The sequence below is a fragment of the Mustela putorius genome, unplaced genomic scaffold (genome assembly GCF_011764305.1).
Source record: "Mustela putorius furo isolate JIRA1106 unplaced genomic scaffold, ASM1176430v1.1 tig00000640_pilon_pilon_pilon, whole genome shotgun sequence".
Classification (NCBI taxonomy): Eukaryota; Metazoa; Chordata; class Mammalia; order Carnivora; family Mustelidae; genus Mustela; species Mustela putorius.
Window position 1 is genome coordinate 7,918,835 of NW_025421432.1, and position 26,446 is coordinate 7,945,280.

The window sequence follows — 26,446 nt, forward strand, 5'->3', positions numbered from 1 at the left end:
ATCAGAGAAAAGAAAGGGGAGGGTGGGGGAGGAAAGCACGCAGCTACTTGAGCTGCAGCTGGACAGGAAATTGCGAGCGCTGCTTGCAAATCCTCACTTTGAACAGGCAGTTTAGGGAATGCCAGGAGCGGAAACCGTTCAGAGCTGGATTAACAGCAGCCAAGTTGAATGGCAACCCACTTCTCCTTTCTGAGCTCTGACTGACTTGGGGCACCCAAACGAGAAAAACTGAGTTGGTCTTTTCCTGCACTGTTTCTGTTTGCTTTTTATGCACACTTAGTTGCTGGAAGTCACTCTGGACGGTTTGATAGGATTGCTCTAATACCGGAGCCATTTGCCTCCTAGAACCTCGATCACTAAACCATCCCTTTGGCATCTGAACTTGAGCCCTGTGGGTGAAAAGCTCCTTTTTCTCCTCCGGGCAGGTAAAGGGACTCAGGTCATTTGAAAAGCGCCTGGACTGTAGGTATGTTCTAGTTCTTTTGATTTCATACACCTGCCTTTTATTTTGGTGTTAACTTGGGACAAAGAGAGAGAATGTCCCAAGGAAAATGACAGGGTATGAAGCCTGTATCTTGAAAGGAACTGTTCGAAACAACCTTGACATAAGGTTCGACAGTGGTTTCTTACCCACATGCTAAACCAGTGAAGCACAAAGCACATTAGAACGGGACTAGCGAAGTGTGATCTCAAGTGCTAATGTGAGATTTTAAAACCCACATCCAGGCTCAGTGAGAAGTTCGGCTCTGCCTTGCCACGTATATGAGAAAAGCAAGTGGCGGGGCGGGGTGGGGGGCGGGAAGGGGGTTGTCATCATTCCTGATTCATTTGGTATTCTGACACCAGGATAATTTAAAGGTAGCATTGCCACGGAACAAACTGGGAAGAGAATTATCCCTCTGTCCTCCCTGGCATGTGTATTCCTGTGTAGAAGACCCTGGCAGGGAAGGAGAGAGGTTAACACTGTCCTCCTATTCAGGTACCCCCGTTTATGACCAGTTATGAACAGCCAAACCTTATACCTGAGCAAGATGTGCTCTTCGGCCTCATTTTTCTTCAGTAGCATTTCTATTTTCTTAAAGAAGCCGTAACTGCATTCATAAAGGATTTTGGGGACACATGATACAGGCAGTTCATTCTATGATGTCCTCTTTATTTGAAGCCAAAGCCACCTGAACATTCCTGGAATTGCTAAAAATATGGGAGCTCTGCCCCACTGTTTCTACAGGACTTTACAAGGCACTGGCACTCCCCCACTCCAAGATTCCTTAGAAGTATCATTTCACATGTAGGTACAATGAAGGAGAGATTTAAAAGAAAAGAAATACACATTCAATAGCCAAAATAGTTATTTATTAATAATTTAAGGTTTTACATTCTTATAATAAATTTCAGCTCAAAACTTTACACCACGAACATATGGAACAACCGAACTCTCCCTTTTCACAATCATGTGCACTTACTTCACCCATCAGACGGGGACCCATGCTCACACACACACTTCCAGTTTTATACAAATTTCTTTTTTTTAAAAAGGAAAGAAACCAACCCAAAGTATTGCATTTGAGGTGATACTCCCTGAAGAATTTTGTACAGAGGTAATATACTGTTTAGCACAGCTGAAGTTTAAAAAAAAAAAAAAGTGAGCCCATGATTTTGGTGTCTTTCCAAGATACCCCTTTGAGACAACACAAGCCAAAATATTTACAAAGGTAAGGCATAGTCAAACTACATTAAGAGGAAAAAAAAAAATCACAAGGAAGATATATGAAAGAGATTAAAGGCTGCACCATACCAAGGTCTCAGTGATAACAGCGTCCATGAAAATATCATTCAGAGTTGGTGAAGTCAAGCATGCTGCAAATATATCCTTTGGATTAGGAAAGAGCAAACATTTCTATTTTTTTGTTTTAAGTGGCATACTGCTCTTTCTCCCTTTGGATGATTTCTTTTAAACCCATCAAAGAAAAAACACACACAGTTCAAACAAACACGGTCAAGTGATTGAAGATCAAATATTTACAATAATCAAATGGAGTATCAGATTCACTTTATGTATTATTATTTATTTTTGTTTTGTATTTTTTTATTTTTTGCAAACTGATACTACAAATACAGAGCTGAAACCTCTCTTTGGCTCCTCTATATGCAAAATTGAATCAGTCTTCACTGAAGACAATATAGAGTCAGTTCCAGATGCAAAAGGAAACAGTCACACAAGGCCCTAAAGAACACACGCTCCTACCCCTACCATTTGGTCCTACCCTATCTACCTGGAAACCCTCAAATTCCAGTCCCTGCATGGGTAGGCTGTACACGAAGGTATGGAGCAAACCTATGGCCTGGATCTACGCGGCCTGTTCTGTTCTTCCAACAAGAGTGGAGCAAATCTCTCCCATTGTAATAACCAATTCCACATGTGGGAACCTTGTCTAATACAGACAACTGGACCCCTGGGGCCACATACAAAGAAAGCAGCCCAGCTGACGCTGCCAAGAGAAACAGCTGAAGGAACAGACCCATCCCACCAAGGGGCGTGGGGCCTTTCACGTGGACTGCAGGGAGTCCACCTGGTAGACATTCTGGTTCGAGGGTGTCGTGAAATAGAGCTGCTGCGTAGGGACCCGATTGTCACAGGGGCTGCTGAGTCCAAGCGTCCTCTCGAAGTCCAGCAGCTGGCCCATGAAGTTGAAGTTGGGGGAGATGTTGGATTTCTTCATCTTGACAATGTCATAAGCATCGTTCATTGACAGATTGAGCTTCTGCATGAGATAAGCCACAGTGACGGTGACCGAGCGGCTAATACCAGCCAGGCAATGCACCAAGACACCACAGTTTTTGCCCCGGGCTTCATCTGTAAACACAAAAGAGAAAAGCAAAATTTCAGTAGAACCAAAACCCACTCTTTGTGAATGATCAGTCTAAAAACTGAATTTAAAAAAAAAAAAAAAAAAAAAAAGCTGATGAAGACATGGAAGGAAAGAAAAAAGAATCGTGTGTGGCAGTGGAGCCCCGCAGGCAGCAGCAAATGTATCATTGCGATAAAACATGTACACTGGGCACAATTACATATTTCAGATATTTTCTGAAAAGGGAGCTTTTGTATTAAGTTTCTGCCAACAACAACAACAAAAAAATTCTTAATGTGTGCATTCTTTGCCTCAGCATGTGAATCCCAGAAACCCTGCAATATGGTCCTGAATGCCTTTTATACAGACAAGCAGACTGCAAGGGTCTATTAAATTATTCTCCAACTGTTGTGCAGCTAACAATAGAGGTATTCAGGCGTTTTAAAAGAGAGAGGGAAGTCACAGGGGACAGCCCATTAGGAGGAACAGGATGTCGACATGGCCTGAAAATGAGTTCCTTTGTAATAGGAAATGCATTACAATGCCTGGAGATTCGCTTCTCCAGGCTTCCAGCCCACAGTCCTTCCTGCTGGGCTCAGGTTACCCTCACTGTCTCACTGCTAACCCATATCATAGTAACATTCAACTGGATTTCAACATCTAGCATTCAGAGCGCTTTCCAACAACTAACCCCATGTCCTATAAAAACTCCCACATCTTTTAAAAATTATAAAGCAATGCTAAAATTCCTGTCAGGAGGGAGTACTTCCAGCTAGCTGCCCCCAAGTCCAAAAACTGAGAAAATTCTGTTGTCTGATCATGTAGGTAGGGTCTGCTTTCAAATGACTGAATTCAAAGACTCAGGAAACCCCGTTTCAAATACACCTGTGGTCTGCAGCCATGTCAAAAGGCACTTTTTCTTTCCTTGGTGAGAAGGTAAACCAGAATTAAGAAACCCTTATAAGAACTACTTATAACAGTAGAGACCTGCACTCCGGCAGGCTAGCAAGCAATGAGAGTGATTAACAGCTTAAATTCTAGAAACGGCTAAGAATTTTGCATTTAAAAGTCTGAGGAAGGACTGTATGTTAGTCTCACCTATGAAAGAAATAGCCTCGGGGAAAAACTGGGACAGGTTTTGACTCCAGTGATCCGAGATGGGGATCTGCTTGTATTTAAACTCTCCTGCGTTCTCGAAGAGATTCGGCAAATTGGGGGTGACGTTCAAGATGTACTTGATGCCGAACTCCTCCAACACGTCCAGGTTAGTGGAGTCCTTGGCACAGCCCAAATAGAGGAAGGGCAAGATCTCCACGGGGAAGGAAGGCTGGCTGTTGGACAGCGGGCTGCCATCCGAGTCCGTTGCGCTATTGGGGTCTCGGTCAAGGTCAGACTCAATATCCGAGGAGGAGTCGGAGCTGATCCGCAGGCCCCCGAGCCCCAGCACTGGCAACGGTGGCGAGCTGCTGCTACACGACCCGTCTAGATTGGTCTCGCAGTGCAGGGCGAACTCGGCTTGGAACTTACTGAAGCCACCTGCCAGGACGAAAAAAGCAATCGTGTAACCTGAGATCCCGTAGTAGTTTTCACAGCTTGTGAGAGCCGCAGCCTGGCGCAGGAAACACCACAGCACCCTACGAAACCCCCTACACACAGAGCCAATTATAAGAGAAAGACACTTAAATGGGTACCCTTGGGAGTGGAACGAACAGGCCCGCCTTCCCTGGAAACCCTTCATCTTTTAAATCCGGAAATACACAAAATGGCAACTTTTCTAAATATTTTGAGGGGCTAGGGAATGCAATCCGCACCCCCAATGACCTCTGCTGTCCTGCAAATCCTAATTCAAAATCGAACGATAAAAAGCAAGGACAGGCAGAGGATATTACGGGTAGGCAGGAGAAGACCTCGTTAGAAAGAAACGACCCGTGCCTGCGGCCGGAAGCTGGTGGATTCTGCGCGAGCCTGCTCGCGGGTGTGGGACGCCCGAGGTTCGCAGCCGGGAACCGGCGGAGGGCCCCCGGCCCGGCAGCGCGACTCGGAAGCACCAGAGGCGCTTGCAGTCCGCGTGCTCGCCGGCACCCACAGCGTCGCGACCCCCGCCCGGCCCCGCGCGCGGGGCTCCCCCCGCCCGGCTCGTACCTTCCAGGTAGAACGCCCGGCAGCCCTCGTCCTTGAGCTTCTTGAGCAGCAATCCAAGCACCGACTCGCCGCCAGTGTTCTCGTTCCAGTCGCTGCTACTCTCGTCGTACAATACTACCGTGTCGGTGCCGCAGCGCCGGGTGAAGCGGTCGCGGTCCTCGCCACGCGTGAAGAGCGCGCGCACGGGCAGGTTGCCCTTTTGCAGGCGCCGCAGCATGATGCCCGGGATGGCCACGTTGATGGCCGACTCGATGTGCGACGACTCATACAGCTCCTGCGGCCGGCAGTCCATCAGCAGCAGCCGCTCGTTGCCCAGCTCCAACTGCTCGTTGAGCCACGCCACGGTCTTGCTGATCGCCATTTCCGACGCGAAGGGCACGGGTCTGAGCGTATCTATCATGGGGGTCGCGCTACCGGAGAGGGCGAGTGCCTACCAGACGCCCCTCGGGGCAGGCATAGGCCGAGCGCGCCGCACGAAGCTGCCGCTGTCCGAGCGGGGGTTTAATTCCACCTTGCCCTTCCCAGACCGGGTTAGCGGTTGGGGAAAGCGAGACAGAAGTGAAGCCGGCGGTTCCCTCTGCTCCCGGCTGCAGTCGCTCGCTCTTGGTGTCAATGAATCTCTGAATGAAGCTGCCCAGACAGTTTTGTTCCTCCCCAGTGAATGAAATCCAATTAATTCGGACTCCCTGCTACTAACAGGGGAGGGAAGGAAAGGGAAAAAAAAAAAAAAAAGTCCAGCGGCTCCTAATCCCTCCCTTTAAGGCTGCACCTCAAATCCGCCCGGAGTCTTTCTCCTCGAATTATTCAAAGCTCGATTTGCTCACTCTCCCTTGGAGTCAGCCCTCGCACACCCCCAGCGCGAGGCAGCTCCTCAATGGATACAAACAGCGAGCGTCTCAATGGATACATTCTCTCGGCCAGCCAATGAGCGCGCTGCGGAAGGGGCTGTTGCCGTGGGGACGGGCCGGCTGGAACAGGTTGTGTTGATGAATTGTTAATGAGTTTGTCATTCACAAAAACGGAAAGGAATTTCCGCTCCGGATAAGCCCCAGTGCAAACAAGCTGCAACAGCGGGCTCGGCGGGAGGAAGGAGAAAGAAGAGGAGGCGGCGGCGGAGGAGGAGCAGGGCACATAAACCAGGGCACTTCAGTTGTCTCATGTTTCCTTCTGTTGAGAGTTCACACTTCGCGTCGGAACTTTTGCGCACAAATGGTGCAATTAGCAGGCACAAAAGCCCTTGTTCGTGACGCCTGCGCTCGCAGGCTAGCTTTAAGAGAACTTGTGCTTTTTCCCCCTTTTTATTCCCTTTAAACTCATTTGGACCGGAGTTCGCCTTAACCCCCCTTCTCCGCCCTCCTTTAGGCGGTGTGTGGCATTTGTTTGCCAGTTTAAAAAGCCCAGCTCTGTTTGCTCTGATGTTCTTTTAGCTGAGGCTGTGTTGGGGCTGGTGAACTGCCTGCGCTTTAGTGACCGATGAGGTGTTAAATGCTAATCCAACATCTTTCGAAACAAACTAGGATTTTGTTGAAACATTTTACAGCAAGCAAACAAACAAATGCCTGGTTGTCCAGATAATTGGAAGAAAGGGGTTTTTTAAATAGCATTTAAATTATTTTGTTTTTAAACAGTGGAGCCTGCAGAAACAAACTGGTTGGACAGTCCGATGCTTTTATTCCTCTCCAGCAGCCTGGGGCGTTATGAGCCATTGTTCCGGGGATCCAAGTCCTCCCCCCTCCCCACCCCTGCCTTTCCGCGGTCACCCACTTGCGCGCTGGGGGGTTGCGCTCGTTAATCATTTCTGGGCCGCAAGCTCGGCTTCCGACAGAGGAGCCGGTCTGGCGGGGCTGCCTGGGCTAGGTGCATTTAGGGCGCGCGGGAGCCTGGCGGGCTGTCCCCACCAGACGCGAGGCGTGGGGAAGTCCGCCTGCAAGGCTTGCGGGGGCTAGGGCAGTCTCGGGGATTGGTCGCGTTGCACAGAGAGACCCGAGAGAGGGGAGCCTTCTGTCCCACCCCCGCAACCCCCTCCCCTGCCGGTCGCCGGGCCCTTGCCGAGCACCAGCCGCGCCTGCGCGGTGCGCTCCTTGCCGAGCGCCCCGCCGCCCCCGCCTCCTAGCTCAGCTGGTGCGGGGCGTGGGGCGACCCTGCGGAGGAGTGCGGAACCAAAGGCACGACTCTGGGGTTCCGTCACGTCCTGGGGTGGGTGAAGAGCGAGGAGAAGTGCCTGCCAAGACCCAGTGGCTCGCAGGGAGGGCTGGGGGGTGGGGGCGCAGGGAACGTCTCCGACGCCTTGCAGGGCCAGCAGGTAACTGGGAAAGTGCCGGCTAAGCCCGCGCGCCGGGTTCCGCCGAGGCGCCGCGGGGCGGGCCGGCGGGGAACCGGATGGAGGCGTGGCCGGGCGGGGGCCGCCGCGGCGAGAAGGCGCATTCCCGGCGCGCAGAGCTCTATTGTTATATTAAAGCGCCGGGGCCTGCCCCTCCCGAGCGGAAAACCACCTGTGTGCGGCCGGCGCGGTGATGGGGCCGGGGGCGGGGGGGGGCGGAGGCTGCGGCCGGAAAGCGCGGGCCCTAATCCGGCGTCCCCTCCCTAACCCTCGGCGGAAAAGAGGCCGCGCATTGTCCCGCCGCGGCCGGGGAGGCGGAAGCGGGGGCAGCGGCTCGGCGGGGAGCGTCTTCCCCCGGCGCCCACCGAGAGTAGAGCAGAGGGCACCTGAGGTCGCGGGGTCTCCCCCAGCCAGACGCCCCGCACCCTCGGGTCTGCCTACTGACGCCCTGGCTCCAATTTGCATTTTTAGTCACCCGCCTCTTCCCTGGTTTGGGGAATGTAGGCTAAAAAAAGGCGGTAGCGAGGCTCAGGTTGCCAATTTTGGAGCTCGGCTGCTAGCAGGCCGCCCCTGGAGGAGCGTGTTTGACGAAGGTGGGGGTTGCCGCGCGCTCTCCCTGAGCCTTTTTTGGGCATCCCTTGGAACAAAATCCCCATATTTCACTGGATATCATCTAGTTCCAACTGGAGGAGGCCTGCGCTGGAGTTGACGCCTCCGATCCGCCCCCACCTGTTACAGGCGTTCCCACCCCAAAATGTTTCAGTCACTGAGGCCTGGGGGCGAGGCAGGGCACCCTGCAGGGGAGCTGCGAAGACCAAGATCCTGCAGCCCAGGATCTCTAACAGAAGAGACAGAGAGGGAAATCCGTTGTTACTTCGCTATTTTGAAAGTGCACTTACCTGAGCCTGTGCATAGATTTGGAGGGATTTTCGCAGTTCTTCTCAAACCTGAAGATAGAGACACTTAGTTGGACCCACGCTTCGGAACCCTGCAGCGACAGAATGTCGGTCCTTCTCAGCACATTTTATCAAATGGCATTCAGACCACTCCGTTCTAAGAAGTGAAGCTAAGGGGCCCCTGGAACGGGGTGGCCGTTGAAATTGTGCCCCTGTCCCGTCCTAAGCGTGTGTCCTTGGTTAAATCCGTTGTGAACTGCGTCTTCCACGTGCCATAATGAATATAATGAAAATAATCTCTTCGTAGGAGCTCTGTGATGGTGAAATGGGTGAAGTGCTCTAGAATGATATTTTTATTGTTCTGAATTCCCAAACTGCACATTGTTCTGGGTCCTTATCTAGATGCCCTATGAGGCCTAACAGCCCACCTAGAACTCCCCAGACTGCAGAGAAGCCCCTAGGCAGTTTAAGCCGTCCCAATTCAGATGTCACAGTAGGTGCTGTTACAGACCAGGGTCAAAGTCCTTTAACATAGGGCACTGTACCCGGCTACCCTTCTGACTTCTCCCTAACTGGACCCCTTTCAACACGCTCTTCTCCAGCCACACCGAATTATTGGAGTAGAAATAATACATAAATTGGTCATTTACAACATGGAAGGCTTTCTCTCGATTTCTGTATTTACATGCATAACTTTGGTCTTCAGAAAACCCATGTAAGTCATCCGCATTCACAGAGATTAAGGAATTTGCATGAGGTCACTCAGTAACAAACAGTGGGGGTGGGATTTGAGGCCAGACCCTGTTCAGACCATTAGGGATGACCACGTACACATTTTATAAGGTATCATGGAGACCATGCACTGCACTGTTCCCTGCCAAAACTTGAAGGATTCAGTTCTGTGTTTTGAATTTTAACCACCAGGGCTTTTCCAGCTTTACATATTCTGTTGCACTGTCCCCATAAATGTCAAAGATCACAAGTTAGACTTACTTCCCCGCTCCTTTAAATCTGGTGATTTTCTCTGCGCGCACCTCTCTTAGTCAACCATTCACTAAATGCTTCATATTTCTCTTCCTGAGAGTTCATCTTAGGTTTTAATCCTAACCACGGCCATTATAATCTAGTGCGTCAGCACAGCACGTGGGCCTGGGTTCTACCTTGGCTCTGCCACTTGCTAGTAGTTGGATAAGGGAAAATCACTTAGCTTTTCTGGGTCTCCATTCCTTCCTTTCTTCTTCCCTTCCTTCCTTCCTTCACTTATTTATTCTAGGTTCCAGGAAATCAGCAGGGAATAAAACGCACAAGAATACCCCCCCCCCCACACTGCCAACGCTTACATTCTAGTGAAGACAGACAATAAACAAAATAATTATAGAGCATATTAGGAAGTAAAGTGCTGTGGAGAAAAAAAAGCAAAGAAGGGAATTCAGCAGTATGTAAAATTAGGAATAGTTACCCCTTCCTCAGAGAACAAGGAGAATTAGAGATGTACAGAAAAGTGTAAGGCACAAATTCAGAAGATGAGGCTTTTATTTATTTTTTTTATAAACATATAATGTATTTTTATTTCCAGGGGTATAGGTCTGTGTTTCGCCAGGTTTACACACTTCACAGCACTCACCATAGCACATACCCTCCCCAATGTCCATAACCCCACCCCCCTCTCCCAAAAGATGAGATTTTTAAAACTCACTGCCTCATTCCTGCAGAAAGTGGACTCCCTGCTGCTAGTGATCTTGCCTGGAACCTCATTATCCTGGGCCTGTTGCCCGGGGTGTTAAGGGGAAAAGCTCAGAAGAGTTCCAGCTAGCATCAGGAAGGATCATGGCCCTCCTCATTTCCAGAGGCCCCAGGTCCCTGCTGAAGGTATCATTCCTATCCAGAGAACTTTCCAGACCAGAGAGTGAAGCAGGTCATCCCTTACTCCTCATAAGTGCACAGAATCAACGTTATACATCCTAACTTCTCTGTGTATATGTATTTCTGTGCATACACCAAGCACCAGTGTTTCAATTCTTCCTTCTTTCATTACGTGTTTCTCCCTGGAAAGCTCCTTAAAAGTTAAGTCTTTTGTTTATGAAGGTTTGCTCGCCTATTGGAGAAGCATTTCAACTCCACAGAAATTTTCCTGTGTTGGAGGACACTTGCAATTTACGAGGACCCAAAGGGTTAGCATGACCTTTAATCCTCTTGGAGTAATCTCTGTGAATACAATAACATTTATTAACACATCATGTGAAAATAGTTCAACGGTTTTCCCTTCATAAGGAGAGAGTGTTTTGGAAGGTCTCACTTAAAATGTAGTCTTGTGACATATTCAGGATTCCCTCTCAGAAGTCCCAGGGAGCCCTCAAAGTGACAGCCAGTGGCTTTCTGAGCAGCTACATCTCAGAACAGAATTTCAGTGCGGTTGAGAAACGTGTCTGACATAATCTGACTTAAAGGGCAGATGGGGTTCACAAAACTCAAGCTGAGCTCTTCCGGCAGGTGCCTCGAAAAGACAGCAAGTTATGTCTGAACAGCAGGAATCGTGGAACCCAAGAGGCCCCGAGGACTGTCAGTAGGAAACACGTGCTGCACATTTTAGGCACCAAAGAGAGGGAAATATGAGCCCCTGGTTTGCAGTTGAACAGCTTGCCCCTTCGTGAGGAGCTGCAGGGTCTAATTTATTAAGTGCAGGCTAATGATTTTCCCAAACCATTTGGGGGCTGGTGGAGAGACAGGCCAGGATAGACAGCAACTAACACGGAGCTAGACAGCAGCAGAGCCAGAATGATGCAGCCACGGTCATGTGTAGGGAGTGGTTGGAGCTTTCCTATAAACAAGAAGGCATCCTCACCCCTTGCCAGAATGATAGGACCTGAAGAAAAGTAGAAACTATTGTGAAATTCAGACCTTGCTCAGCCTGATCAGGCTAAGCTTTTACAAATTATGGGCTTCATCAACTTTCTTGTGTTTTTGTTTCCCATCACCTGATGGAATGCCCATTAATGTACATTTGGGAAACCATAGAGACATCATTTAGAATTTTCTCTATTTTTAAGATTTTATTTATTTGAGAGTGAGTGAGAGAGGGCACAAGCAGGGGGAGAGGCAGAGGGAGAGGAGGAAGCTAAGGCTTCTTACTGGGCTCGATGTGGGCCTTCATCCCAGGACTCTGGGATCAATGTGGGGCTCGATCTGAGGACCCTGGAATCATGACCTGAGCCGAAGGCAGGTGCTTAACTGACTGAGCCACCCAGGTGCCCTAGAATTTTCTTTTGAAGCCAGACAGTCCAGCAAAGAAATTCATTTAAAGATACTAAAGTTTATTTCTTCTTTCTTTCAGATGGTTTTGTCCCTTTCGTTCCAGTGGGAAAACATTCATTGATTCTTTCCTCGTATCTTTTATTTTCAAAAAGTAAGAAATCTGAAAGCATACGTAAATGTATATGTAGGAAGTCTTCAGGAAGCTTAAGTCCAAGTACAGCTAAGCCCACTTACTATTTTTTTGTTACTGTCCTTGTTTGGAAAAGGTGCAATAACACCTTCTTTCCCACTGTATTATTCCCAACGCCCAGCAATACCTTCAGTGGGAGATTAGGCTTACATTGCCTTCCAGGAAGGCAAGGAAAACTACCTGCCGTCATCCTTCCAGAAGCTCCCCAGTCACATCGTGAGCATCATGGATGCTCCCTGGGCATTAGCCATGCTGTCTCTCCACACAGAAGATTTGCCTTCTGCCTTCTTGTGTGAGCCACCATTCCTCTGGTGCCTTTTCTCCTCCTCTTGTGTTCCTTTATTTACCCAGATGTGAGAATGCAAATGGCTATTGTGTAAGAGAACGAATTATTTTTCTAAGTAGGTACTCGTTTCTGTCAGCCCCTTTGCCTCAGCAATCAGTGAAAGTGTGTATGTGTGTCCACAATACAAGGCATGCTTTAGCTTAACTGTTGAATTTAAGAACTCACAGATCCTCCAGAATACACTGAGGGAACCCCAGAGGCCTCCAAACTCCATAAGCAGAACTGCTCTAGGCCATTTGGTGCGTTAATTACAAAAGATATACTTGGATATACTGTCACACCAACAGACAAACATAATGGCTACAATCTGTTTTACATCCAGTTTTGTATATGTCAAATCTAACTACTGCCATCACAACTCTGCTGAGCAGATACACCATTACCATAGTTTTATTGTGGGGAAGCCTGGGCTCAGGTGTCAGGTAATTACGCGGGAATCCAAACTTAACATCTCTTTGAAAGCCTCTGGAGTAAGTATGTTTTGCTCCCTAATCGTAGGAATAGCCCTCAAGCATGTACCCCGTGCAGCCTGTTACAAATTCAGCGAGTTATAAAATTGCAGCTTCTCCCTAACTGGTTAGATTTTATTTTGCTGCTCAAGACTGGGAGTTTCAGAGTCAGACCAAGCAGGATTCTAATCCTGACTCAGCAGTTTTCTAATCACGTGCCTCTGGGGGAAATCACATAACTTCCCCATGCCTCAGTGCCCTCATCTGTAAAATGGGGATACTGTAGCATAGGGCTATTGTAATAGATGACTTCTATTTGTAAAGGGGCGGGAACAGTCCTGAGTCAATAATAATTCATTGACAGTTACCTGTTTTTATTTTCAACGCACACACAGAGTTGAGGGTTTGTTTTTTTGTTTTGTTTTGTTTTGTTTTGTTTAAGATTTTACTTACTTATTTGACAGAGAGAGATCACAAGTAGGCAGACAGAGAGAGAGTAAAGCAGCCCAATGTGGGACTCCAACCCAGGACCCTGTGATCATGACAAAAATCAAGAGTCTCATTCTAAACCTGGACTGAGCCACGCAGGTACCCCTCAAGCCAGTCCTGTTAACTTCCTGTGCTGCAAGAGGGGACTTGGGAGTTTACTGGCCCAAACGATGGAACCACCATCTCTCAGTGATCTGGTTTCTCTGTCTCTGATGGGAGCCCTGTTTATACACTGGATCCTTAAGATTTTAAGACCACCTTGCATCTAAGAAACCTCATCTTGGGGCTCCTGGATGGTTCAGTCTTTTTGGCATCTGACTTGGACTTAGGTCATGATCTCAGGGTCCTGGGATGGACCCCGCCATCGTGCCTCATGCTCCTCTCCCTCGCACCCCTGCTCCTGCACACTTAGGCGCTCTCTCTCTCAAATAAATAAAATCTTTAAAAATTTTTTAAAAGTAAGAAAGAAAACTTATCTTATGGGAAGTTCCTTCCTTCCTCTGATTTCCTGCCCAGCAGGAGCTTTTCAGATGCGGGAGGAAAAGGGGGGTGGGTCACAGCCTGGTAAGAGAGCCACTGTGCTGTGATATGAAAGGAGTCTTCCCTCTGTGGGGGAAGGATGCTCTGCTAGAGGACACCTCATGGAAACACCCCTGGCCCTAAGGAAACAGACCAGCTGCTTAGCACAGTTTCTGCAGTGATTTTTGCACGTGTATGATTTAAAGGTTATTTTTGTTAACCATCTGACAAGTGTGCATCTTTTGGTGTATTCCCATCAGGTTTTTCTGGACCTACCAGAACTTTTAGATTTTTAGATTATTTCTTTCTTTCTTTTTCTTTTTTTTTTTTTTTTTTGGACAGAGAGAGAGGGAACATAAGCAGGGAGAGTGGGAGAGGGAGAAGCAGGCTTCTTGCCAAGCAGGAAGCCTGATGCTGGACTTGAACCCAAGACCCTGGGATCATCACCTGAGCCAAAGGCAGACGCTTAACCCACTGAGCCACCCAGGCACCCAAACTTTTAGATTCTTGACCCAAACCCCTGAAATCTAAATGCTTACTAAGTCATCGCCCCATTTACCCCATTTCTTCTCTCTGATGTTTTGCTCAATCAGTTCCCAGGGGAAAAACCTTTATAATGGGATTTCTCTGACTTCTGCTCTATTGTCCTTATGGTAATTTACTTTGAACTAACTCTGTAAGTAAGAGCTGCTGCGCTCTAACGCTTTGGGAATGGATACTAGCTGGGACATTCTTTAATATGTAGCAACACTTTCTGCTTAGTGACCAGAGGAGTTTGCTTTTGTTATTGTTGTTTCCCTTTAGTGTAAGAGGTGCTTAAACATTATTTCTAAAGAAAATCATGTCTATTGCTGAAGTTGCTGATTATCGGGGGGGAAGTGTGAGAGGACCCTCGAACTCACAGCCCGTCTGCATGTGTGACCATGCAGCCTCCGCCCTGCACCCTATGACCTCCGTCCAGCCCCGTTTCACCGAGGATCCCGCCCCCAGGAGATTACAAAACTGCTCCTTTTGATTTTGGAACATTGCTGCCTTTCCTTTAGGATGGACCCTTCCGTGCAGGTTGCTGTGACTCAAAACACTGGCGTAGAGAGAAAGACCTTTCTCAGCCACACGCAGTTTCCATAACTGTACTTAGCCGCTAAAACATATATATATTTTTTTACTTGTTAAATTCGGCAGGCACCTGGGTGGCTCAGTGGGTTACACGCCTGCCTTTGATTCAATGGGCTCCAATCCCGCATAGGATCACTGCTCAGCGGGGAGCCTGCTTCTCTCTCTCCCTCCACCCCCCCCCCTTGCTGGTGCTCCCTCTCTTTCTCTCTCTTTCTCTCTCAAATAAAATCTTTAAAAGATTTTGGTACGAGACTTACTTCTATAGTGAGAGTGAGGTTGAGAGCAACGTTAGTGGTCTCTGACCACTAGAGACCTTGAGTTTTGTCAGAGGAGCCTGACATTTACTCTGCCACCAATCTGGTTCAGATGCAAGGTTGCAAAAAACATAGATGCCTAAATCCCATCTTCAGTAGTTACAATTTAACTGATTTAAAGGCAGGGCGGGGGGTGGGAAGTCCTAGGTATTGGTAGGACTCAAAAATCCCTTAGGGAATTCTCATATGCCATCTGAGCTGAGAACCACTAGATTACATGGGTCCCCACACCGTCCCCCATCAGTCCCCTTGGCTAGGGAGAGGTCTCCAGCCAGACCAGGGCTCTCAAAGGTTCAGAAACACCTCGGAGGTACTTGCTCACAGTCCAGAGGCCTCAGAGGTCTCTAACTCAAGGACTCCGATTAAGGATGTCTAGAGAGGGCCCCGGGCAACTGTCTTGTAATCCAGCAGCCGGGCGTGGCTCCTACAGGTGGGCCAGACTTTGGAAAGCTGGGAATGATATCCCAGACAGCCAGGTTGCCCTCCCATCAGCTCGAGTCAGGAAGTATAGAAATGTTTTCGATGGTTCCCCCGAATCAAACATCACGCTCTCCCCATAAACATCAGAACTTCGTAACAGAAGAATGCAGTGTTAAACATCACTAACCTGCTCTTCCCCGAAAGCTCAATGCTTGGATTGGCATGCACCCTGATTTCCTTTCACAGGCCCTGAAACTGTATCCAAAACTGCCTGTGGATTTGTCTAAAAGAAGGGTTCTCTTGAAAACAGCATCACGTTCTTGAGCACCCATCAGCCGTGTGTCTGGAACTGAAAATGATGGCTAGGTCGTGTGGAAATCAGTCAGGGTCAGGCCGTGCCATCATAAAAAGGTCTGACTGGATAGGTTAGACTCTTGTCCAGATAGCTAGAAGTAACAATAAATACGATCATTGTGACAAAAAGGAAGCACCGTGGGAAGGAGCAAAAGGAGGAAATCGTTCAGAGGCTTCAGATGTTGCGAAGTTTCCCAGAGAAGACAGTATCTGAGTTAGATCCCATGGATAAGCAGATTTCCCCTCTCCCTCATCCCAGAGAGGCAGGAGAAGAAAGGCACTCTAGGCTAGATAGACGGGTGACATGAAGCAAAGGTCTGGAGCCATGCACATGCCTGACAACCGTATGAAGGGCACAGGGCAGCAAAGAATATAAGAAAAGTAGTTAAAGCCAGATGGAAACGGACTTTGGATGCTGTGCTAAGGAGTTTGGAATTTTTCATTAAGCAGCGAGAAGTCATCAAAGGTATTTATACAAGGGTGTGACAAGATTTCAGAATATGATTCTGATAACAATAAAAGAGGTGAGCAGGGCGCCTGGGTGGCTCAGTGGGTTAAGCCGCTGCCTTCGGCTCAGGTCATGATCTCAAGATCCTGGGATGGAGTCCCGCATCGGGCTCTCTGCTCAGCAGGGAGCCTGCTTCCCTCTCTCTCTCTCTGCCTGCCTCTCTGCCTACTGTGATCTCACTCTGTCAAATAAATAAATAAAATCTTTAAAAAAAAAAAAAGAGAGAGGTGAGCAGACTTCAGGGTAGAGAAAAACCAGGGACGGGAAAGCCAATTAAGAAGCAGTTACCATTGTCCAGGAAAATGATGCTATACCAGCACGTTCCTAAAATAACGTATTCATCATCCTGCTTCATTTTATTCCTCTTATTTCTGGGGCTAGAAAAATCACTTAGCCCTTCTGTGACTCAGAATCCCTCCCTATTAATAGAAGATGACAAAATACTTACCTTACCTCACATAGGGAGGTATGTGAGATGCTTATAATTGTAGCCAGGAAAGAGGGGGCAATGTTATTCTAAATGCCAGTGGTATAATTCCGCTGCAGGAGAGAAACTGCCTTTTGCCTCTTGCTTTTTGTTATAAAAATTCCAGCCTCCTTGGCGCCTGGGTGGCTCAGTTGATTACGCATCTGACTCTTGATCTCAGCTCAGGTCTCAATCTCAGAGCTGTGAGTTCAAGCCCTGTCATGGAGCCTACTTAAAAAAAAACATTTGCAGCCTCACAGAGAAGCAGAAAGCATCAGAAACACTGCACGGAGGGAGGAGGCGGCGGAAATGGCAGGTGCTCACCACCCAGGAAGTGGTATTTCTGATAAAAGGGTCCATCAGCTTTAGGATGAAAATGCCAAGGCAACATGTTGGGCTGCAAAAGTGACATTTTGTAGAGAAAGCCTGTCACCCCACTGTTTTTCATTACAAACAAGAATGTAAGGAGTATTATTCCTGGGGTTCCTATTGCGGCAGTGGGAGTGGGGAGCACCTGATTTTCAGAGATAGGGTTACACATGGTCCTTTAAGAGTTGGGATAAGGCTTTCCGATTGTGCTCACCTTCTGGCCAGAGCAAAGGGCACCTGGTCACGCCTTTTCCATCTGCCACCTGGCCCTTTCTCACAGCTAAATCTCCAATCCACCACCCTGGACCACATCGGACCCCTTGCTTCTCTGGAAAAGTAACACGGGGGTCTCTATCCCAGAAAGCACTATAGACTGAAAATGTTTTATATTTTGCCAAAATCACTTTGTCTTCTACCTTAAAAAAAAAAAAAAATCGATCCTCGATATACCTGCTGAGTTGATGCAAGATATTCTGGGGGATAAAATGACAAGCCACATGGGGACACGCCCCTCCAAAAGCTAACAGGTGGGACTGTGACATGAGAGAGAATATTACAAAGGTAACATCCAGCATGCTAGGAGAACAGTTCAAAGTTCTATATCCAAAAGGATGGTCATGTTAGAAGACTGACTAATAGTCCATCCATCCAGAGTCCTTCACTGTATATATGACAACTAAGTAGTTTCAGAGAAATAGAGTGAAGAGACATGCCAGGAACACATAAAGAGAAGAAATATGTACTACTTCCTGATGTGCCTTCACCTAAGTATTAAATGATAAGTTCTCTCTAATGAAATACTTGCTCTGGTACAGTAAATTATTCTAATTCTTTAATTCTCTCTTAACATGAACTTCTTGGAAAAGTTACAGGCAAAATTCATCATGAAGAAATTGAGAGATTACAAATTACAAAAGACAAAGAATTTTTAATCCTTAGGCAAGTTAGATCATATTTTAAGGGCAGTTAAAATACCACAGTATCACAGTCTACATTTATACCTGCTCGTCCACTACTTATTAGATTGCTTTGTTACAACAGCTTCAAGAAACATCTAGAAATATGGCTGTACTGACAACAAAGAATCAGTTATAAAGCAAAAATTATGAAGATTTATCCATTTGTTACAAACGTGGCCATTTGAAATTTGGTATCTGTTTCTGTCTTCAAAGGTAACATTCACTTCTTTAAAAAAAAAAAAAATGTGGAAGCCACAGACTAGGAGAAAATATTTGCAAAAGACACATCTGGTAAAGGACTGTAACTGAACTATTGAAACTCACTGGTAAGAAAATGAACCAACCGGATTAAAAAATGGGCCAAAGATCTTAATGGGCACCTACCAAAGAAGATCTACAGATGGGATATGAAAAGATTCTTCACCTCCAATGTCATCAGGGAAATGTGAATTGAATTAACAGTGAGATACCACTATCAACCTCTTAGAATGGCCCAGACCCAGAACACTGACAACACCAAGAGCTGGTGAGGATGTAGAGCAACAGGAACTCTCACGTCTTGCTAGTAGGAATGCAAAATGGTGCAATCACTCCGGAAGACAGTTTGGCAGCTTCTTAACAAAATTAAACATATTCTTGTCGAATGGCCCGGTAATCATGCTCCTTGGTATTTACCCCAAAACTTGAAAACATGTTCACACAAAAACCCGCACACTGATGTTTATACTGGCTTTGTTCAGAATTGCCAAAACTTTGGAAGCAACGAAGATGTCCTTGAGTCAGTGAGCGGATGAACAAACTAATTCATCCAATGGACTATTCAGCACTAAAAAGAAATGAGCTATCAGGCTATGAAAGGACATGGAAGAAACTTAGCTTACTGCTAAATGAAAGAAGCCAATCGGAAAAGGCTACGTTGTCTGTGATTCCATCTATAGGACTCTCTTGAAAAGGCAAAACTGTGGAGATAAAATAAAAAAAAAAATCAAGTGACTACCCAAGGTTAGTGGGAGAGAAGGATGAACTGGAGGAACACAGGGGATCTTTACAGCCGCGAAACTCTTGTGTATGATATTGTAATGGTGAAGACACGTCATTATACATTTGTCAAAATCCATAGACTGTATACCATCAAGAATGAATCCTTATGTAAACTATGATCTTTGGGTGATGTTTTGATGTAAGCTCCTCAGGATTAATGAACCATGCTGGGGCTGGATGGAGATAATGGGGAGGCTGTGCATGTGTGGGGATCGGATGGATTAAAAAAAAAATAACTGTACTTTCTGGTCAGTTTCAATAACACCTAAAGCTGCTCTAAAAAATAAAAGTCTGTTGAAAAAACAAAACAAACAACAATGTGTATGCCGCTGTCAGCAGACTTGGAATTACAAAATGCAGTTTTCCCATGTATTAGATGAGAGCCAGGTTTTAAATGTCTACACGTGTTACTGAGTTTTTTCTTCTCAAAGGATAAGACATTATTGAGTTACATATGGACACATGAGAACTTGTGCATGGAATAAAATTCAGAAGGAAAGAAGTGACATATAGTAGAGGTAGGCTCACCTAGCCACCTAGTTCTAGAAGCAACCGCTGTTAACTAGTTTTTGTGGATCTGCCTAGAGAGAGCCTACACATATGTAAGTGATAGATTTAGTATTATTGATGTTCTTATTACAAAATCCTGGCAGACTAAACACACAGGGGTGCAGCTGGATTTTTTTCACTGAACTCCTCTCAGAGATGGGTTCATATCAAAAAATGTAGAGCTTCCTCATCCATGTTAATGGCTCGGTGGTATTCCCTGTGTGGGCGCACATCATATATTTACCTAATCTTACTGTTGATGGATGTTGAGGTTGTGCAGAATCTTTTATGCTATTGCAAGCAGTGACTGCAATGAATACAGTCTTTTTTACACACTTATCCCCTTTACACATGAGTGTATCTGCAGGATAATTTTTTTTTTAATTTTATTTATTTGTTAGAGAGAGACAGAGAGAGAATGGGCAAGGGAGCGGCAGAAGGAGAAGCAGGAGGAGCAGACTCCTCACTGAGCAGGGAGCGAATAGGAGGCTTGATCCCAGGACCCCCGGATCATGACCTGAGCCAAAGGCAGCGGCTCAACCAACTGAGCCACCCAGGCGCCCTCAATCATTAGTTTCGAACAGAAAACTTCTAGAGGCACTTGATAATCCCAAAGCACATTTTGTTATAAAACTCAGCGGTGCCTGACTTCTTCCTTTTCAAATCATTCTAAATCTCATGCTGTAATTAAAACTGCTCTCACTCCTTAGAATTGTGCAGGGTTAAGGAGCCCTGGTTTTTTGTTTTGTTTTGATCCCAGACAGATTGTTTGTCTTAAGCTCTGCCTCAGCCATTATTATCTATGCAAACCTTCTAAGGAATTTTAACTCATTAAAATAACAGCCTTAATGGACTCTCCAAGCATTCACAGTACCTGCCTCCTGCCCAAGCGGAAAGGAAAGAATGATATGACCAAATATCTAAAAGCGTTTCTCCTCACCCCCAGTCCTCTCCAAGAGAGATGATCTGGCCCATTAAACAGAAATGTGAAAAAGTCCCTTGACTTCTTCTTTTCAGTCTGGGGAAGACTTGTGACATGGCAGGGTCTTGTTTACTGTCCCCACACATCCACTGCTCTAGGCAGCTGATGCTCTTCAGCTGCTGATTAAAAGATACATATTTTAGGGGCACCTGGGTGGCTCAGTGTGTTAAAGCCTCCGCTTTCGGCTCAGGTCATGATCCCAGAGTCCTGGGATGGAGCCCCACATCGGGCTCTCTGCTCGGCAGGGAGCCTGCTTTCCTTCCTCTCTCTCTGCCTGCCTCTCTGCCTACTTGTGATCTCTGTCAAATAAGTTTAAAAAAAAAAAATTTTTTTTTTAAAAAACAACATATTTTACACAAACGGAATATTCCATGTCAAAAGGGTTTTGAGTATTACTTTGAAATGGCCTTATCACAAGTATGTAACAGGAATTCTCTGTAAGTGAAACAGGAGGTAAGGACACCAGGAACGTAGAAGATAGCACCCGAGATAATAAAATGGAGGTCAGGAAATGGGTTTGTAAATAGCAGGGGGGGATGTAGGACAAGCCACTATCTGTTGTCCTGGTTCTCCACACCAAGCCGGGCGGAAGCAGTCAATCCGAGAAAAGAGCTACTATGTCCAGTCCCACTGCAGTGAGAACAAAACTCACTTAGAGGAAAGTTAGGTGAGATTTAGGAAACATATTCTCAACCGGAGGACACTTAACTGGAGCAGCTCTGGTTAACCTTAACAGGGATTACAGATCTCCATTCGTCCTTCTAACTGGGAAGAAAACAGACTGTAGGCAGGAGGCCAGATGAAGATACAACATGTGATTTAAAAAAAAAAAAAATCGTTGTCTTAGTCAAATTGTCTAGAAAATAAAACCTGAGGGAAAGATCTCTTGCTAAGACTGTGTTGGAAGGTGCCATCCCAAGGCTTCCAAAAGCGAGAGAAAGAGAGAGAAGCCAGGAAGGAAGGAATGCGGGTACCAGGTGGTGTGTGAAGGAACTTCACAAGGAAATATGCAAATTTCCTTGCTTGTCCTACAGGTCACCTTGAAGCAGTTCATCAGGAAGGAGATGGTGCTGAACTGCCTGGAAGATATAGTAGGGGATCGACTATCCTTAAGGTCCAGGGGCCTCATCAGCTCAGACCCAGCCCTTGGAGGCCCTGGCCATTGTTGGAGCAGGTTGAGATGTGGTCGCTCTGAAGCTGTACCCTCCAGAGTCCGTCTGTTCAGGAGGAGGCTGAAGCCTGGGAATTGGGTGGGGGCTGGGGAATGTTGAGAGGCACAAAAATTAGTCCAGTATGATCCTGTTTTAAAATTATGAGAGATAATTTTAAAGCATTTTAGGATTCAAGAATTAGTGTCTTCGTGAAGGTTAAGATGAATGACTTTCAGATAAATGAGTCATCAAATCATAATGAGTATAGAGGTAGAAATTCTATTATTAATGGGATTTATGATTGATGAAATATTTTTTATGGCTCTTCAGATTGGTTTCTGGATGGAGTTTACTCATTCTTAATCAGATGATGTTTTTATTATAACCTTTTTAAAGGAGTGTTCATTAATTTTAAACATGCTCTTAACCACAAGGCTTTGTTCCAAATAGTAGGTCATCTGTGCTCAGGACTATATTTCAACTTCTAAATGCATATTTTACCAAAACTCCTAATGCACCCAGGAAAAAGTTGACAAGCTTTTACCTTCCTGCACATTTGTGTGCTCACAAGGTCCTGTGGCAGGGGTCTAGGGTAGAGAGGGCAGATGGCGGTGACTGAAGATTCTTAAGAGTCTGTCAGGGAAGTGAGCTTCATATATCTGAATATAAAATAACAATTACTTACCCGGCATATGCATCTGGACGACCCTTGGCTATTTATGTAGAAGTAATAGGGGGGCCTCTATGAAGCCTTTTGAAGAAAAGGTTATCAAACTGCATGTTCTTGAATCCTTGGGACTGTAGAAACATTTCAGTTTTCCAAGTGAAACAACGACCGTTGGTGACATCTCAGTACATCTGGCAAGAAGCTAACCTGTGACGGGGAACAACACATGGACCCTTGTCCCTGAGATCGTCCTACTTTTATGTCCTTTTCATGCCCCCACCACCAAAAACCCCACCAAGAACTGTTTGTGTTTTCCTGCTTAATGCCTATTTTATCTGAATGCAAATCTCCCTCCAGCTGCCCTACAGGCGTCTGTCTGCCAATACTCTCTGCTGTCAGTCGGGAACTTGCACTGTGACATAGAGAGAATATTCACATACTTACTTCATATCCTGCAGGACGAAGAAGACAGCATGAGAAATTCATTGCCACTAATTATATGTAGTTTATTACTTTATCTATAGAAGGGGTTTTTTTGCTTGTTTTTTGTTTTTTTTTTTTTAAAGATTTTATTTATTCATTTGACAGATCACAAGTAGGCAGAGAGGCAGGCAGAGAGAGAGGAGGAAGCAGACCCTCCGCAGAGCAGAGAGCCCGATGTGGGGCTCGATCCCAGGACCCCGTGATCATGACCCGAGCTGAAGGCAGAGACTTTAACCCACTGAGCCACCCAGGGACCCCTATCTTTAGAAGGTTTAATGTGAAAACTTGGAGGAGAGGCTACATTGTCCAGCCTGGACCAGAGCCCGAGTTTTCCGCTCTCCCTGGAGTTGTGATGTCTGAGAGGAATCCGTGTGGATGTGGGTTTGCATGTCAGCACCTGAAAGCGGGCGCCGTCCCGCACGCTGGAATGAATGTCCTCTTCCAAAGGCTTCATCTCCAGAGGGTGGTGGAAGGAACAACAGAGACAGCTATGTGCCCACACACACAGCCATCTGCCGTTCCAACCACATGTCTCTGCCCCCCCGTTTCCTGCAAGTGATTCATCTATTCTTTCTCTCCTTCTTCTAAGATAACTGTGTAGGCATTTAAGGAGGGGGAAAGTCATTAAGAAAAGTGGAATCCAGAGTTCTTAGGATGAGGTAGAGCCGATTAAACAGTCTGGAATTTCACAAAGCAAGCAATGCGGGCGTGGGCTCTGGGTCTCCTCTCTCCCACGGGGGCATCGTTTCGTAAGAGGTTATCAGCACCCATCGCGAACAGGTCAACAGAAATGGCTGTGTGTAAACTGGCAGGGCGGGAGCTGCCGGAGACGAAGGGAAGGGCAGAAGTCAGGAGAGAGATGGGGGGGTTTTCTACCTGGAGACGCCGCTCCTCATACCCACTGTCATCTGTGGCTTTGGTCTCAGAATTGTCACTAATTTTACACCAATGAATTGGATCTTCGTGACTTTTTTTTACAGCTTGTATTTAAATTACACTTCGTTAACGTAGGGCGTAATGTCAGTTTCAGGGGGAGAGTGTCGTGATTCAGCACTTCCAAGTGAGACCTGGAGCTGATCACAGCAGGTGCCCTCCTTGGAAAAACATGGACGTTTCATGGGTTTGTGTGCCATCCTGCCCAGGGGCACGCTAATCTTCCCTGGACGGCTTCAATTTTAGTGTATGTGCTGCCGCCGGAAGCCCTGGGACTTTTTAAATGGGTCGATTAAAAAAACTGCCTCCACGGCATACTTTAAAGGAGACCCTGACCCATAGCCAGAGACGGTGATTATAGGCATGTCATCAACACTAAATGGTATTGGTGGCCACATGCTGTGTGGGAAGGGGATGTGAGCATCCAAAAAGAGGTGATCTATAGCTCTTTGCTGTGTTGTATGAAATTGGAGGTTCAAATCCTGGCTCTGCTTCTAGATTTGGGGACGTAAGGCAAGTTGCTAAACCTCTAGGAATCTCAGGTGGTTCCCATGTACCTTGAGGGACAAGGACACCTGTTCCTGGGGCAGGTTAAGGACGGAAGAGAGTAAGGTATGTAAAGTCCTGTGTGGTCCTCACAGGACAGATATGTAAATACCAGATGCCGAAGAAAACTCCTTATACTTTCGCTTCAGTTTCAGCCGCATTCTTACAGCTAACAAGGGAAAGAAATCAAAGGAGAAGTAGGACTGCATGGGACATCATCTGCTTGCAAGTGGAAGACATGGGGAAGAAGGAGAGGAGCAGAGAGACAAGCAGAGCCTGATCCCACCTTCCTCCCAACCCCCAACAGCCCCCACATCCCCTGTGGCAAGTGGAAGGCCCCAGGAACGAGGAATTCTATTGCTAAGTAGAATTGCTAAGTAGAATATACATATCCCGGTTCAGACTGAGTTCCTAAAGATGTTAGCATAATGCCTCCATTTTCTTATCTGTATAATGGGTGTTATAATAGCACTTACATCTTGGGTGGTTGTGAAGATGAATGCGATAATCTACATGAAGGACTGAGCACAGAAGCCCAGGGCAGTCAGCAAGCAGTGCACAAATGTTAGCTACGGTTAATATTTTATATTTTTTGTCAATATATAGAATTATTAACCATAAATTCATTCCTTACCTTCTTTATCGGTTGATTGAGCTGAATTTAATAAACACTTGTTCACCCTATTTATTTATCATCAAATATTTCTTGAGCACTGGCCGGGCTCAGGAGATGCCAGAACTCATTTGGAAAGAAATTGGAAGGCCAGTTAGGAGAAGAACGAGTAAAGGAAGACAGGACAAGATAAAGGATGTTAAGTGTCACAACAGAGAGTTGTGTGAAGTGCTCCTGGAACCCAGAGGAGCCAGGAAGGGCTTCACACAGAAGATGCTCTTTGTTTTGTTTTGTTTTGTTTTGTTTTATTATATTATATTATGTTAGTCACCATACAGTACATCATTAGTTTTTGATGTCGTGTTCCATGATTCATTGTTTGCGTGTAACACCCAGTGCTCCATGCAATCCGTGCCCTCCTTAATACCCACCACCAGGCTTGCCCATAAAAACCCTCAGTTTGGGGGCGCCTGGGTGGCTCAGTGTCATGATCCCAGGGTCCTGGGATCGAGCACCCGAATCGGGCTCTTTGCTCAGCAGGGAGCCTGCTTCCCTTCCTCTCTCTCTCTGGCTGCCTCTCTGCCTACCTGTGATCTCTTTCAAATAAATAAATAAATAAAATCTTAAAAAAAAAAAACAAACCCTCAGTTTGTTTCTCAGAGTCCATTGTATCTTCTGGTACCTCTCTCCCTCTTCATTTTTTCCTTCTCCTAATCTCCTCCACGCTATTCCTTATGTTCCACAAGGAAGTGAAACCATATGATAATTGACTTTCTCTGCTTGACTTATTTCACTCAGCATAATCTCCTCCCATCCTGTCCATGTTGATGCAAAAGTTGGGTATTCACCCTTCCTGATGGCTGAGTAATATTCCCTTGTGTATATGGACCACATCTTTATCCATTCGTTTGTTGAAGGGCATCTTGGCTCTTTCCGTGTTTAGGCTATTGTGGACATTGCTGTTATGAACACTGGGGTGCATATGGCCCTTCTTTTCATTACATCTGTACCTTTGGGGTAAATGTCCAGTAGTGCAGTTGCTGGATCATAGGGTAGTTCTATTTTTAATTTTTTGAGGAACCTCCACACTGTTTTCCAAAGTGGCTGTTCTAGCTTGCATTCCCGCCAACAGCCTAAGAGGGTTCCCGTTTCTCCACATCCTCTCCAACATTTATTGTTCCTTACCTTGTCAATTTTGCCATTCTAACTGGTGGAAGGTGGAAGCTCAATGTGGTTTTGATTTGTATCTCCCTGATAGCTGATGAGGATGAACATCTATTTCTGTGTCTGTTAGCCATTTGTGTGTAGAAGATGCTCTCAGAACTGGAACCATGAAAGATGGTCAGTCTGAGGAGTCTGGGCTGTGAGTTTCAGGTAACAAAACAGCTTGCCAAAAGGGCACAAACTTCCAGACCACAGGTAATAGTATTGTATTGTATATTTGAAAGTTGCTGCGAGAGGGACACCTGCACTGCTTAGTCAGTTAAGCATCTGCCTTCTGCTCAGGTTATGATCCCGCGGTC

The 26,446-nt window shown here is 46.4% G+C and overlaps 1 protein-coding gene and 1 non-coding gene across 3 annotated transcripts; both read right to left on the reverse strand.

Moving 5' to 3' along the window:
- Window positions 1-1,331: 1,331 nt before the first annotated feature.
- Window positions 1,332-5,886, reverse strand: DUSP6 (dual specificity phosphatase 6). 2 transcript variants are annotated; one of them, XM_004748568.3, is made up of 3 exons: window positions 4,992-5,883; window positions 3,948-4,385; window positions 1,332-2,854 (listed from the first exon to the last, which is right to left on the reverse strand). In XM_004748568.3, exons 1-3 carry the CDS (start codon window positions 5,389-5,391, stop codon window positions 2,547-2,549), a joined length of 1,146 nt encoding a protein of 381 aa, XP_004748625.1. In that variant the 5' UTR covers window positions 5,392-5,883; the 3' UTR covers window positions 1,332-2,546. The 2 variants fall into 2 exon arrangements, with proteins under 2 accessions (XP_004748625.1, XP_044938907.1); XM_045082972.1 differs by lacking the exon at window positions 3,948-4,385 and having other exon boundaries at window positions 4,992-5,886.
- An 18,043-nt stretch (window positions 5,887-23,929) lies between these two features.
- LOC123392873 lies at window positions 23,930-24,034 on the reverse strand. Its single transcript, XR_006607559.1, has one exon. It is a non-coding gene; the product is annotated as a U6 spliceosomal RNA (small nuclear RNA).
- Between the last annotated feature and the right edge of the window lie 2,412 nt (window positions 24,035-26,446).